A 14,422-nucleotide genomic window follows, 5' to 3' on the forward strand; every position below is an offset into this window, starting at 1 on the left:
ATTAAAGAACTTTTTTTAAGTTATGATTTACCGTAGGTCCTTGCAAAGTGAGGTCCTCAGACCAGCACATCCTCATCACCTGGGAACTTGCCCGAATTGCAGATTTCTCAGTTCGTACCCCAGACCCACTGTTTTGGTTAGTAGTTGCTGCATAACAAAGTACCTGAAAACTTAGTGGCTTCAAACAATAATCATTGTTTTATAGCTCATGATCTTTTGGGTCAGGGATTCAGGCAGGCCTCAGTAGAGTAGTTCCTTTATTCCACACTGTCAATTCCAAAGCTCAGTGGTTTTCAGCTGTCAGCTGGATGAAGTTGAAATGCCTAGCGGAGGACCTATGAGAGGCTCTGATGCCTCTGTGCTCCTCCACATGGCTTCCCTGGGCTTTCTTACAGCGTGGTGGCCTCGGGCTGGAAGGGCTGCTGACATGGAAGCTGCATATTTCATGGGTAGGTTAGGTAGGGGCCGCATATCTCTTAATGCCCAGCCCTGGAAATCCTATATTATCAGTTCCATTTCAAGTTACCACATTTGACATACGTTATGAATTCCATAGTAATTTATAAGAGATTGTAAATTAAAGTCTAAATTAATTACCTTATGTAAAATTTTTAAATGTACTTTCTTTCTCCATGAATATTTCAAAGAAACTAAGAAACTTGGTAAAGAGTATTTTGAAACATTTTACAATATTTAGCCTCATATGTCTAGCCTCTATTTAAGTAGATTTTTCTTAGCATCAGGAAGCCAAAAAATGTGAAATTTATCCAATAATTCCTCAATTTTTGTATTTATTTTATGTCTGTAGGTACTTAAATAAGATTTGCCAAAATCAAAATTACCCACCAGAGAATTAGAACAGTTACTAATTTTGTTCCTTTGCTTTACAAGAGAAATTAAGAGAATTTCATATGGTATTAAATTTCATATTATATTTCACATTGAATATGAAATTGTATTAAAGAAAACAATAACCTCTTTAGGAAATGATTATATTATTCAAACACTTCAAGTACAGTACATTCTATATTTTAGATGGTTTTTGAGGGATTTTTTTAAAAAAGAAAGCAAGACAAATGATTTTATGGCTACACATCTAAAATAGAACCATTTATTTTGTGATTTCCGGAGTATATTACCCAGTCTGTATTCTGAAAGATTAAGTGTAAATTAAGGAGATTGATACAAATCTTCCTATAGTTCCTAGAAAAAGCATGGACATCAGTGGAAAAGAGTAATCAAGGAGCGAGTTTATACGGTTTATTCTTCATTTCCTTCATATTTGTGTGTCTGTTTATGTGTGTCTCTGTCTGTTCCTGAGCACCTAAAGATGTAAAGCAAAGCTTGATGGACATGAAGTGAGAGATCGACAGAAGTACAGTCATAATAAGGGATTTTAACACCCCATTGCCTTCAATGGATAGATCTTCCAAACAGAAAATGAACAAGGAGACAGCAGCCTTAAATGACACACTAGATCAAATGGATTTAATTGATATCATCAGAGTATTTCACCTCAAAGCAGCAGAATATACCTTCTTTCCAAGTGCACATGGAATGTTTTCTAGGATAGACCACATGTTAGGACACAAATAAGTCTCAATAAATTTAAGAAGATTGAAACCATATCAAGCATCTTCTCTAACCATAATGTTATGAAACTAGAAATCAATCACAAGAAGAAAACTGAAGAATACACAAAGGCATGGAAGCTAAATAACATGCAATTAAACAATGAATGAATTAACAATGAGGTCAAGGAAGAAATGAAAAGATAGCTTGAAACAAATGAAAATTAGAACACAACAACCCAAAATCTGTGGGACACAGGGAAAGCAGTCCTAAGAAGGAAATTCATAGTATTACAGACCTACCTCAAGAAGCAAGAAAAAGCTCAAACAAGCAATTTCATTTTACACTTAAAGGAACTTGAAAAAGACCAACAAACAAAGCCCAAAGTGAATAGAAGGAAGAGAATAATAAAGATCAGAGCATACATAAATGAAATATTGTCTAAAAAAAGATACAAAAGATTGATGAATCCAAGAGCTGGTTCTTTGAAAAGATAAACAAGATTGACAAACCTTTAACCAGACTCATTAAGAAAAAGAGAGAGAGGACCCAAATAAATAAAATCAGAAATGAAAGAGGAAAAAGAACAACTATGTGCCAACGAATGGGACAACCTGCACAAAATGGGTAAATTCCTAGAAACTAAATTGGGAAGAATCAGAGAATCTGAATAGACAGATTATACCTCGTGAAATTGAAGCAGCAATAAAAAAACTCCCAACAAACAAAAACCCTGGATCAGATGGCTTCACAGGTGAATTTTACCAAACATTCAAGAAAAACTAACATATCTCATTCTCAAACAATTCCAAAAAATTCAAGAGGAGGGAAAACTCTCAAGCTCGTTTTATGAGGCCAGCATTTTCCTAATTCCAAATCCAGATAAAAACACTACAAAAAAAGAAAATTATAAGCCAATATGCCTGATGAACATAGATGCTAAAATCCTCAATAAAATATTAGCAAACCAAACAGCAATACATCAAGAAGATCGTACTCCATGATCAAGTGAGATTTATTCTGGGGATCCAAGGTTGGTACAACATTCACAAATCAATAAATGTGATTCACCACATAAACAAATGAAAGATAAAAACCACATGATCACATCAATAGATGCAGAAAAAACATTTGATAAAATTCAGCACCGATTATGATAAAACCTCTCAGCAAAGTGGGAATATACCTCACCATGATAAAGGCCATACGTGATAAACCCACTACCAGCATCATACTCAATGGGGAAAAACTATAAGTGTTCCACTTAAGATTGGGAACAATACAGGGGTGGCCACTTTTACCTCTTATTCAACATAATAGTGTAAGTTTTAGCCACAGCAACCAGACAAGTAGAAGAAATAAAATGTATCCAAATTGGAAAGGAAGAAGTAAAGGTGTCATTATTTGCAGATGGCATGATACTATACGTGGAGAGCCCTAAAGATTCTGCCCAGAAACTACTAGAACTAATCAATGAGTTCTGTAAAATAGGGCACAAAATTAATATCCAGAAATCAGCTGCATTTCTATATGCCAATAATAAACTGTTAGGGAAATTAAGAAAACAATCCCATTTGCATTTGTTTCAAAATGAATCAAATACTGAGGAATAAATTTAACCAAGAGTGTAAAAGACCTGTACTCAGAAAATTATAAGACACAGGAAAGAAATTGAAGAAGGTATAAGTAAGTGGAAGCACATACCGTGTTCATGGATAGAAATAATTAACATCATTAAAACGTCTATACTACCCAAAGCAATCTATAGATTCAACGCAATTCCTATCAAGATTCCATTGACATATTTCACAGGACTAAAATAAATATTTCAAAACTTTATATGGAACCACAAGAGATCCCAAATAGCAACAGTGATCTTGAGAAAGAACAAAGTTGAAGGAATCACTCTACCTAATATCAAAGTATACTATAAAGCCATAGTAATCAAAACAGCATGGTACTAGCAAAATAAAAAACCCAAACTGATTTATAGATCAATGGAACAGAAGAGAGAGCCCAGAAATAAACCTATAACTTTATAGTCAATTAATATTTGACAGAGGAAGCAAGCACATACAATGGGATAAAGATAGTTTATTCAATAAGTGGTGTTGTGAAGATTGGACAGAATGTGTGCAGAAAAATGAAACGACCACTTTCTTACACCACACACAAGAATAAATTAAAAATGGATTAAAGACTTAAATGTTAAGACTTGAAACCATAAAAATTATAGAAGAAAGCACAGGCAGTAAACTCTCAGACGTTGCTCATAGCAATGTTTTTTTCCTGTTATATCTCCTCAGACAGGGGAAACAAAGGAAAAAATAAATGGGACTACGTCAAACTAAAACGTTTTTGCACAGCAAAGGAAAACATCAATAAAATTATAATACAACCATGGAATGGGACAACATATTCACCAAAACATCTGATAGGAGGTTAATATCCAAAATTTATAGAGAACTTATAAAACTCAATGCAAAAAAAAATCCAATTTAAAAATGGGCAAAGGACCCGAATAGAAATTTCTCCAATGAGGACATACAGATGGCCAATAGACATATGAAAAGATATTCAATGTCACTGATCATCAGAGAAATGCACATGAAAACCACAATAAGATAGCATCTCCCACACGACAGGATGGCTCTCATCAATAAATCAACAAACAACAAGTGCACGCGAGGACATGGAAAAAGGGGAACTCTTCTGCACCGTTGGTGGGAGTGGAGACTGGTGCAGCCATTGTGGGAAGCAGTATGGAGATACCTCGAAAAATTAAAGATGCAACAGCTTTATGGCCTAGCAATTTTACTTCTAGGAATTTATCTGAAGAAACCGGAAACACTAATTCGAAAGAACATAAGCACCCCTATGTTCATTGCAGTGTTATTTACAACAGCCAAGATTTGGAAGCAGCCCAAGTGTCCATTGGTAGATGAGTGGATAAAACACCCATGGTACATTTACACAATGTACTACTCAGCCATAAAACAGAAGAAAATCTTACCCTTGGCGGAGAACCAAGATGGCGGCGTACGTAGACACACTGCGCTTCCTCGCACAACCAGAACTGACAGAAAATCGAACGGCAAGGAAGTCCAACACCAAGGAAATAAAAAATAAACATTCATCCAGACCGGTAGGAGGGGCGGAGACGAGCAGCCAGGGTGGAGAGGACTCGAGTTGCCGTGGCGGGACCGAGACTGGAGGAGTGTGGGATGAAAGGGGCAGGCAGTCTGACCACTGGCAGACCCTACGGCCCCACATTCACGCAGCTAAACAGAGAGGGCCGGACTCAGAGTGGTGGAGAACAGGGCAGGCAGAGCAGCGGGTAGCACCCCGCGGCTCCACATTCGCCCACAGATAAACCAGACAAACGGCGGGGAGCGAAGCAGACCATGCAACCCAGGGCTCCAGCGCGGGGAAATAAAGCCTCAAACCTCTGATTGAAAACGCCCGTGGGGGTTGGGGCGGCAGCAGGAGAGACTCCCAGCCTCACAGGAGAGGTCGTTGGAGAGACCCACAGGGGCCTAGGGCGTGCACAAGCCCACCCACTTGGGAACCAGCACCAGAGGGGCCCAATTTGATTGTGGGTAGCAGAAGGAGTGACTGGGATCCGGTGGAGAGTGGAACGGGAGCCATTGCTCCCTCTCAGCCCTTCCCCCACGTACAGCGTCACAGCGCAGCCACCAGCATTACCCCGCCCTGGTGAACACCTAAGGCTCCGCCCCTTAAAGTAACAGACGCGCCAAGACCAAAAAAAAAAAAAAAAAAGGCCCAAATGATAGAACACTTCAAAGCTCCAGAAAAAATACAACTAAGCGAGGAAGAGATAGCCAACCTATCGGATGCACAGTTCAAAACACTGGTTATCAAGACGCTCACAAAATTGGTTGAATTTGTTCGAAAACCAGATGAAAAAATGAAGCCTATGCTAAGAGAAACAAAGGAAAATGTACTGGGAACCAATAGTGATGGGAAGGAAACTGGGACTCAAATCAACGGTGTGGACCAGAGGGAAGAAAGAAACATCCAACCAGAAAAGAATGAAGAAACAAGAATTCGGAAAAATGAGGAGAGGCTTAGGAACCTCCAGGACATCTTGAAACGTTCCAACATCCGAATTATAGGGGTGCCAGAAGGAGAAGAGGAAGAACAAAAAATTGAAAACTTATTTGAACAAATAATGAAGGAGAACTTCCCTCATCTGGCAAAGGAAATAGACTTCCAGGAAGTCCAGGAAGCTCAGAGAGTCCCAAAGAAGTTGGACCCAAGGAGGAACACACCAAGGCACATCATAATTACATTACCTAATATTAAACAGGAGAGAATCTTAGAAGCAGCAAGAGAAAAGGAGACAGTTACCTACAAAGGAGTTCCCATAAGACTGTCAGCTGATTTCTCCAAAGAGACCTTGCAGGCAAGAAGGGGCTGGAAAGTATTTGGAGTCATGAAAGGCAAGGACCTACATCCAAGATTACTCTATCCAGCAAAGCTATCATTTAGAATGGAAGGGGAGATAAAGTGCTTCTCAGATAAGGTCAAGTTAAAGAAGTTCATCATCACCAAGCCCTTATTATATGAGATGTTAAAGGGGGTTACCTAAGAAAAAGAAGATAAAAAATATGAACAGTAAAAATGACAGCAAACTCACCGTTATTAACGACCACACCTAAAACAAAAACAAGAGCAAACTAGGCAAACAACTAGAACAGGAACAGAACCATAGAGATGGAGATCACATGGAGGGCTGTCAATAGGGGAGTGGTAGGGGGAGAGGGGGGAAAGGTACAGAGAATAAGTAGCATAGATGATAGGTGGAAAATAGACAGGGGGAGGGTAAGAATAGTGTAGGAAATGTAGAAGCCAAAGAACTTATAAGTATGACCCATGGACATGAACTATAGAGGGGGAATGTGCGAGGGAGGGGGTGGGTAGGATGGAGTGGAGTGAGGGGGGCGGGAAATAGGACAACTGTAATAGCATAATCAATAAATATATTTAAAAAATAAAAAATTAAATTAAAAAAAAGAAAATCTTACCCTTTGCAACAGCATGTATGGACCTGGAGAACATTATGCTAAGTGAAATAAGCCGGTCAGAGGAAGACAAGTACCATATGATTTCACTTATATGTGGAATCTAATGAACAAATTGAACTAACAAATAGAACAGAGGCAGACTCATAGAGAGAGAGCTGGATGACATCTCTGGAATCGGGGTTAGGGGGTGGAGGGATCAAGCAAAAAAGTAAAAGGACTCATGGACATGGATAACAGTGTGGTAATTGTGGGGGAGAGGGGTTGGGTGGAGGTAGCAGAGGGGATAAGGGGGATAAATGGTAATGGAAAATATACAATTAAAAAAGCATACAAATCAGGAACTTATTGATTTCTAGGACCAAACTAATCCAAAAGTAACTAGATTAAATATCTGCCATAAAACTATATTTCTTTCCTTCCCAGGTTTACCTCCATTTCTCAGTGTGAGACTTCTCATCATTAAGATGAGTTGAGTATAGATTTCAATTAACGTTCTTCCTAAGTGATAAGGATGTAGACTTAGCAGGACAAGACTAATCATCTTAGCATTATACTGCGGGTCCCATAGGTAAGGTTCAGCGAGCCTTTCCATACTATTGGTTCCTTGAGACTTTCTGACCATTTCTTTCTTCTGATTAAGACTCCAGGGTATTTAAGGCTGAGAAAGTCTATAATGGACTTTAAACACTTTGGGAATGTAGGCATTTTATTCAAAGTTGGTCGCTATTCATACATCTCTTTTGGTTATCCAATTTTAATAATGATTGACCCTGGAAATCTCAGATTAGAGTTATAACTTTAATAAGTTTTGTCCAGGTGGAACCCAACAAGATTTAGATGAAAATCTTTAAGTATTTTGCATTTAAAATTATCTGTTAGCTTAATATTTCTCTTCTGCTTTTCACATTAGTTTATCTGACATACATATATAAACACATAATTAGGAAATTATTTCATTATAACTGTTCTTTTACTATCTAAAAGTGGTGAGCACTATGCAACATTAAAGGTTGTCAACTTTAAAGTGAACTTCTTGGCCTCTTTATATACTTCTTCTGTCAAGCATGTGAAAAGAAACAGACATTAAATTTCTGGTGAGCAGAGAATGAATCTCAGTATTCCAATAATTATGGATTGGGGATAATATTCTAACAGCCCTATCACTCGGGATTCATATTACATTAAGACACCATCTCAACACTGAGCCCTACAACATAGGTCTGTGTAGAAGTGAAATAATCACTACCTTGCAGCCCGGAGGAAAAAGAGGACATTGACTTTGATTAATAACTGTCTCGTTTTTTAACTGTCCTTACATCAGCGTATGCCTCAACTATGCCTTGAGAAGTTCAAAGCCCTCACAAAACTTGTATGATTTACTCTGGAATCAGAGTCTTTTTTAGTTTTTACAGCAGCAAGGCAAGTCTGTTTGAAAAGCAGTATGTCACTCCCTTTCTAAACAAGTTGTTTTAACTTGTAGTTCATCACTTAGAAAGCACATTGGCCTACTTTTCAAAAAATAAACTATGTGCATTAATAGTATTGAGGTTGGTTCAGATTTAAAGAGAGCCTGATACATATGAAAATGAGAGTCTTCAAAAGTTATTCATTAGGGAATGATTATTTACATGTTCTAATAGCAATACCCAAATCCCTTTTTGAAGACATTTGCCCAGAGGTATAAAATTAGATTGCACATAATTTCAAGAACACTTTTGTAAGGATTAGTGTCATAATACTCTTGGGTGAGACTGCTGAATTTTTTTACATAAATACAAGTGTGCTGAGAAGTGATCTTTTCTTGTGAAGAAATTGGGATTTATTAACTGCTCTTTTTCTCTTTTTGCCAGATTTAGAAATGGCTGTTGCATATTGGAATTTAGTATTATCTGGAAGGTTTAAGTTTTTAGATCTTTGGAACACCTTTCTATTGGTAAGTGTCCTCCTGCTTCAAGCTGTGTGTGCCCAGGGTGAGGGGGTCAGCAGGTTATGCGGCTGTACATCTTATCCAGCCGAAGTATCTCATGTGGGCATGGTGGTACATGAAAGCCCTATGCAGAGATCACCTGGTAGCCGACAAGTTGCCGCACAGTTTTGCCACCTACAGCGCCATAAACAGTGAGTTTCAGGCAGGGCTGCTCCAAGGCTGACTTTAAAAGTGGCTCCTTCTAGGCTGGTGTTTCAGATGATGGATTGTATCGTTGTCCAGTGGAACCCTGCCACACACAGCACGTGGGTTCATAGTCTGCTGCCATTTAAAATGTGTTTTATGACATCTAGAAGGAAAGGAAGGCATAGCTGGCCCTTTAGGAGAGAGTTTATCTGTGCTGCAGGCAGACATTCCAGTCATGCTGGGCCGTCTTCTTTAGGCAGCCCCTCGTGGTGTGAAATGAAGGAAGCGGGCGTAGCTGTGAGCTCTTTGAAGGGCGTGCAGTGCAGGGATACATCCTGACCCCAAAATAGACCATTGTGATATCAGATATGCCCAGATCTCCCTTGGCAGTTCAGTTGTGAATGAGAGAGCAGCCCCAGCCTGACTGAGGACGAGCCCCTTCACTGAGAATAGCTGTCTTTTAAGGCCCTCCTTGGAGAAGCGTGACAACGCCTGCATTCAACTTAGTCACAACAGGTCGTGTTTCCTGCGCTTCACCACTTACTATTTTCTTGGCCAGTAACCTCCCTTGCTGGCATTCCCCAGAGAACCCGCGCACGCATGCTCAGTGACAGCATTCTTGCATCATTGTAACAGCAGCACTGGGAACAACCTGTATCCGTCAGCAGCAGAGTGGAGAGAAACTCAGGGTATAAACGCAGCAGTGTACAGTCGAAGCTAATGAAAATGAGTCAACCTGGATTCACACTCATTAGGCTGGACACATTTCAAACAGTGTTGAATGGAACAAAACCAAGTGGCAGCAGACTGCATAGGATTTGGTAGTAGTTACACAAATGCTTTTAAATGTGAGACAAGCTTCTAAGTTCTTTGTGAACATGTATACATGTACTACGTACAAAGACAGGGTGAGAATGATCCATGCTAATGAGGAAGATGAGTACCTCCGTAAGAAGAAAGAGCAGCGTGAGAAAGAGGTTTGGTGTTGCAGGTTCGCTTCTGCGGCCGATGGTGAACAACAGGACAGAGCTGTCATATTCTCCATATTTTTGGTGTATCTGAAATATTGAATAACAGGTACTTATAGCAAATTGTCCCAGTATACTGCAAAAACTACCTAGTATGTAGAAAAATTAATGTATCAAAATACAACTTGTCTATTGCCTTGCATTGTTTCTTAAATTGGTTTGGAATAGGTAAAGAGATTAAAAATGCTGCCCCTATATTCAACTGAAATGGGAGTTTATAATCTTTGTATTTTACATATTTTGTTTTTAAATAAATTTTCTTTCTATATTTGTACATTGGCACTATGTAGCTCTTAACATTTATCCAAAGCACTATTCTTAACTTTGAACAATTTTCTTATATTTATTTCTCATCAAATTATGTACTGAGATAACTAGATCTCTAGCACACCTGAGAGTTACGTCTCTGTCTTAAATCTGGTGGGTTTTTTCTCTTCTGTATTAGGAACATCACAAAAGGTCAATCCCGAGGGACACTTGGAATCTTCTGCTAGATTTTGGAAATATGATTGCAGATGATATGTCTAACTATGATGAAGAAGGTACGAAAAGTTGAAGCTGTAGTACTTCAGATGAGCGCCAGCATTGCTGATACGTATGCTGACTTCTCCTGCCCCTGGAGCATAGGACAGTGATAGTGACACAGGCTCTGGGTCACATGGTCCTGGAGTGTAGGGCAGTGTTGATGACACAGGGCCTGGAGTCAGACGGGACCCGGCTGACTCCTGGCTCTACCCCACTGGTGAAACGGAGGTGATGATGATGATAATAGTATTCACTTTATTATGTCTTATAAATCACACAACAGAAAAATAGTGTTTCGTGTTTATTTAACTCAAGAAGACAGTTCTCTACACTAAGGCATTTTAAAAATGGACATGCAGAGAGCCTCATAGCAGAACCAGAGCTAGACAGCAGTTTGGAAAAGGCTTCTGCAAGTGCCTAACCCCATGTGATGCCTCAGGTCTTTAGGCTGTTCAAGCCTATTGGGTGATGGCAGCTTGCATTTCCCTCCGTGAACGTGATCGCACGTTTAGCAGCCCTTACTGCCAAATAGTTCAGGACGCTCATTCAGGGAGCATTTGAGCGCCTGCTGTGCAGTGGGCTCCTTGCTGCATTTGGAAAGGAGCGCTCACTCTCCAGACCGCCACCCACTGCCAGCTTCCTTGGTGCCCAGTTAGGAGGTGGCTTCCTCTGGGCCATCCTCCTCATCACTCTTCTTTGTTCTAGAAAGTGAAGGCTCTTTAGCAACAGCACTCAGCACCCTGGGGGTAACCGGCAGTGCAAGTGTCTGTGTCTCTGTGTCCTCAGCACTCCACACCCTCCCTAGCAGAGTGGCAGTTGGTCAGTGTGCTGACCGAGTGGGTGAATAGTTGACTTTAGACAGAAGCCCCACTTTCAGGAGCTTTAGCTATGGTGGGTGAGACAAGGCACATTTGCATAAAAAGGAGCCAAAATTCAAAGGAGTGAGTGTATGGCTGGCCCCAGAGTATCATGGGCATGTAGGGTACCATGCCTTATGGAGCTGAGTATCATGAGCCACTTGGATCCAGCCAGCTTGAGGGAGGGACACAGCTCAAGGAGAAAACAGCGCCCCTAGTGGAGGAAAGTGGCTATGTCTCACCTGAGAGGGCAAAGAGTCCTCTTTACCTGGGTCCTGATCGCCTGGTGAAGCAGTGAGGACCGTGAGGCCACAGTGGGTACACATGGCCAGCTGCCCCCCCACACACACCATACCATCGTCCTCAGAGAGGGCCGCGCCCACACACGCACACCAATAACTGCTGGCCCCGGTCAGGCTCGAGCAGAAGGAATGGGTAACTTCAGCAGTCAAGCAAAGCACAGGCTGTAGAAACTAAACATCATTTGAGTTTTTGAACTCTTAAGTGTTGGATTATGGGGAAAAAGTGCTTTAAATTTAACAAAATAGTGCTTTAAAATGTAAATTATTATTTTTTTTAAATCTGTTTTTCTTTAGGAGCGTGGCCTGTTCTTATAGATGACTTCGTGGAATACGCCCGGCCAGTAGTCACAGGCAGTAAACACAGCCCTTTCTAGGCAGAAAATGAAAATGGCTTAGGATTGTGAAACGAACTGCAACCTGCAAGGAGACATTTTGGTCAATTTCTGTGCACACATGTCACTGATTTCAGACGTCATCCTTGGCCAGTCATCTCTGCTTAAAGAAAATGGTGGCTGGATTTGGACACCGTGAGGAGATCCTCAGAAGACAGCTGCTTGGGGATGTGTGGAGATGGGTCACATACCTGTTGCTTTGGGAGATTTCTGCATGATTTATACAGTTACGGAAAAGCGCCTAGAGCCTGTTGCAGGACTGCGGAGCACGCTGTTAATTTGTGATTTCAGGCGAACACCAGCAGTTACCACACTCCACTAAATTATATTGTAATTACACTTTAAAAAAAGTATTTGTGCCCTTGGTAGGAGGTTGTATTTTTATAAAAGTCAAAGCTGTTTAAAATGTGCCCAAAAGAAAATGATCTTGTCATGGATTCTAACATTTTTTTAAACTTGGTGCCAGGAATTCAAGATTTATATTTTTTGAATTATTGAATATCTAGATTTGCCAGATCTATTTTTGTTTTAATTTTCTCTAGATGTTCATCTGAAAGTCATTCTATAGTTTTTAATAGCCATTACAGTTTCCACAGCAGTGGCACGTGTAGTATGTGATAATTCCAGGAAAGGTTTATTTTAAACTGCTTACAAGTCAGCAGGTCTATTTTACTTTTAATGATGTCATTTGAACTTCCTAAGAAGTCTCGTAAAGTATGTTTTTTTAAAAAATACGTATTTTATTATACTTAAGAAGACATTTTCCATGAAAAATATTTCTTTAATGAATAATGAATTGTAGAATTAAAAATTGAGTTGCTTCCATTCCACTGTCTGTAATATCCACAGTGTCCACTCTCCAGCCCTTTGTGTGGTTGTGCGCATTTGGAAGCTAAAACTAAAATACACATCATTGTCCAAAACAAAAGCCAAATCGGAAACCTTCATCTCGTTTGCAAGCGGAAGTCTGCCTTTGCATCACGATGCCATCTGATTTTTCTGGTGTTTGCCTTGTCGAGGAGGACCATCCAGGGCGGCACAGAGATAGGTGGATTGCTTGTCCAAAGGCGATGTACCTGCTCTACTTTGGGAAAAGCTCTGTGTAGAGTTTTGAAAAATCACTGTGTGGACCCTACCTCATATTTGAAAAGATCTTCCCGTCACAAGTGTGCCTGCTGTACTGCCTGTAACCCAGTTTACCAGACAAATAAATTGGGTAATTTTGGGACAGAGGAAGTTCACTTCAGATTTCCTGTAAACAGAGAGTGTGCCTAAAATGTGTTGTTTTGATTTGACTTCCAAAAATGTGATTCACTCAGTGTTTTAGGAAGCACCCATGCACATGAAGTTTGTGTGTACTTGCTGTATGTGAACTATTTATACTTTTGAATAAAAATCTTTCAAAGAGGTCAGCAGGCCATGGAGGGTTGGAAGGGGGGCTGAGGCCTGGAGACCACAGGCTAGACTGGGTCATTGGCCTGTAACTGGGTGCTGGACCCAGGTAAGTCACTTACCCTCTCCCAGTCCTCCACTTCCATGTCTAAAAAAAAGCAAGGCCATCTCTATCTGTAAGTCTGTGATTTTAAGAGAGCATTTATTTTATATAATAAAAGCTAGCTTTAATAAAAAAAAAAAACCTCAACAAATTTAAAGCATCTTTCAAGGCTTATGTATTCTTGACATGTAAGTGTTCTGCTCAGAGAAGATTATAGAACTTGGATAATCCTGTATAAACTATAGAGGTGTGCAACACTTTTATTCTTAAGATTTAAAAAGTTATATGAGGAAAAAAAATGTCCTATGGACTTATCAATAGTAGATATCAAAACATTAGAATTGGACAAAAGCTCTTCAAAAAATCGTGCATTTCCTTTCTTCTATTGTATACATTTAAGTCATGCATGCTCTGAAAGTGCTAAGAACTTTGGAAACATTAAAATAAATTATTTTCTCTGGTGTTGTGGTGTACTTTTTAATTGTATTCTTGGTTGTTCCTATGCTCACCACTAGATGTCAGGGTTTTGATCTCGTCTTGGGACTGACAGGAAAGCCACCCCTATAGCACAGTGACCTATGGGACATTCCCCACCTTGTGTCTAGCCTGCCACCCTAGTTCAATGATGATGTCCCCAAACTGACAGCTTCAGTCATTTATTTTTCTTTTTAAGTGTCACGTAGTGTGCTAAATGTGATTGTTTTTATGTGAAAAAGTATGTATCTTATACAGCCCTTGAATTGATAGGTATTATGTAACCAGAATACACTAAAATGCAAGCTATAAATTTACTGAAAATAGCCCTGGCTGGTGTGGCCCAGTGGATTGAGTGCCAGCCTGCGAACCAAAGGGTCACCTGTTCGATTCCCAGTCAGGGCACATGCCTGGGTTGTGGGCTAGGTCTCTAGTAGTGGGGTACATGAGAGGCAACCACACATTGATGTTTTTTTCCCTCTCTTTCTCCCTCCTTCCCCTCTCTCTAAAAATAAATAAAATCTTAAAAAGTATATCTTGAAAATATACAAATTAACCAAACATAATAAATAAATGTTACTTATACCTTCATAAGAGTACCTGCCAAGAATTTCTG

General features: G+C 39.8%; 1 protein-coding gene across 4 annotated transcripts in view; it reads left to right on the forward strand.

The window, feature by feature from the left end:
- The window catches only part of DCUN1D2 (defective in cullin neddylation 1 domain containing 2), a 39,158-nt gene extending 25,365 nt beyond the window's left edge, over window positions 1-13,793 (forward strand). For 3 of the 4 annotated variants that reach the window (XM_071220139.1, XM_071220138.1, XM_071220140.1), the window contains exons 5-8: window positions 7,044-7,088; window positions 8,471-8,553; window positions 10,207-10,303; window positions 11,740-13,793. In XM_071220139.1, coding sequence (XP_071076240.1) covers window positions 7,044-7,088; window positions 8,471-8,553; window positions 10,207-10,303; window positions 11,740-11,819 — 305 coding nt within the window. In that variant the 3' untranslated portion in view covers window positions 11,820-13,793. The remainder of the gene's footprint in view (window positions 1-7,043; window positions 7,089-8,470; window positions 8,554-10,206; window positions 10,304-11,739) is intronic. The other variant, XM_045186702.2, reaches the window with a different exon arrangement.
- Window positions 13,794-14,422: the final 629 nt, after the last annotated feature.

The sequence above is a fragment of the Desmodus rotundus genome, chromosome 13, assembly GCF_022682495.2.
Source record: "Desmodus rotundus isolate HL8 chromosome 13, HLdesRot8A.1, whole genome shotgun sequence".
NCBI lineage: Eukaryota > Metazoa > Chordata > Mammalia > Chiroptera > Phyllostomidae > Desmodus > Desmodus rotundus.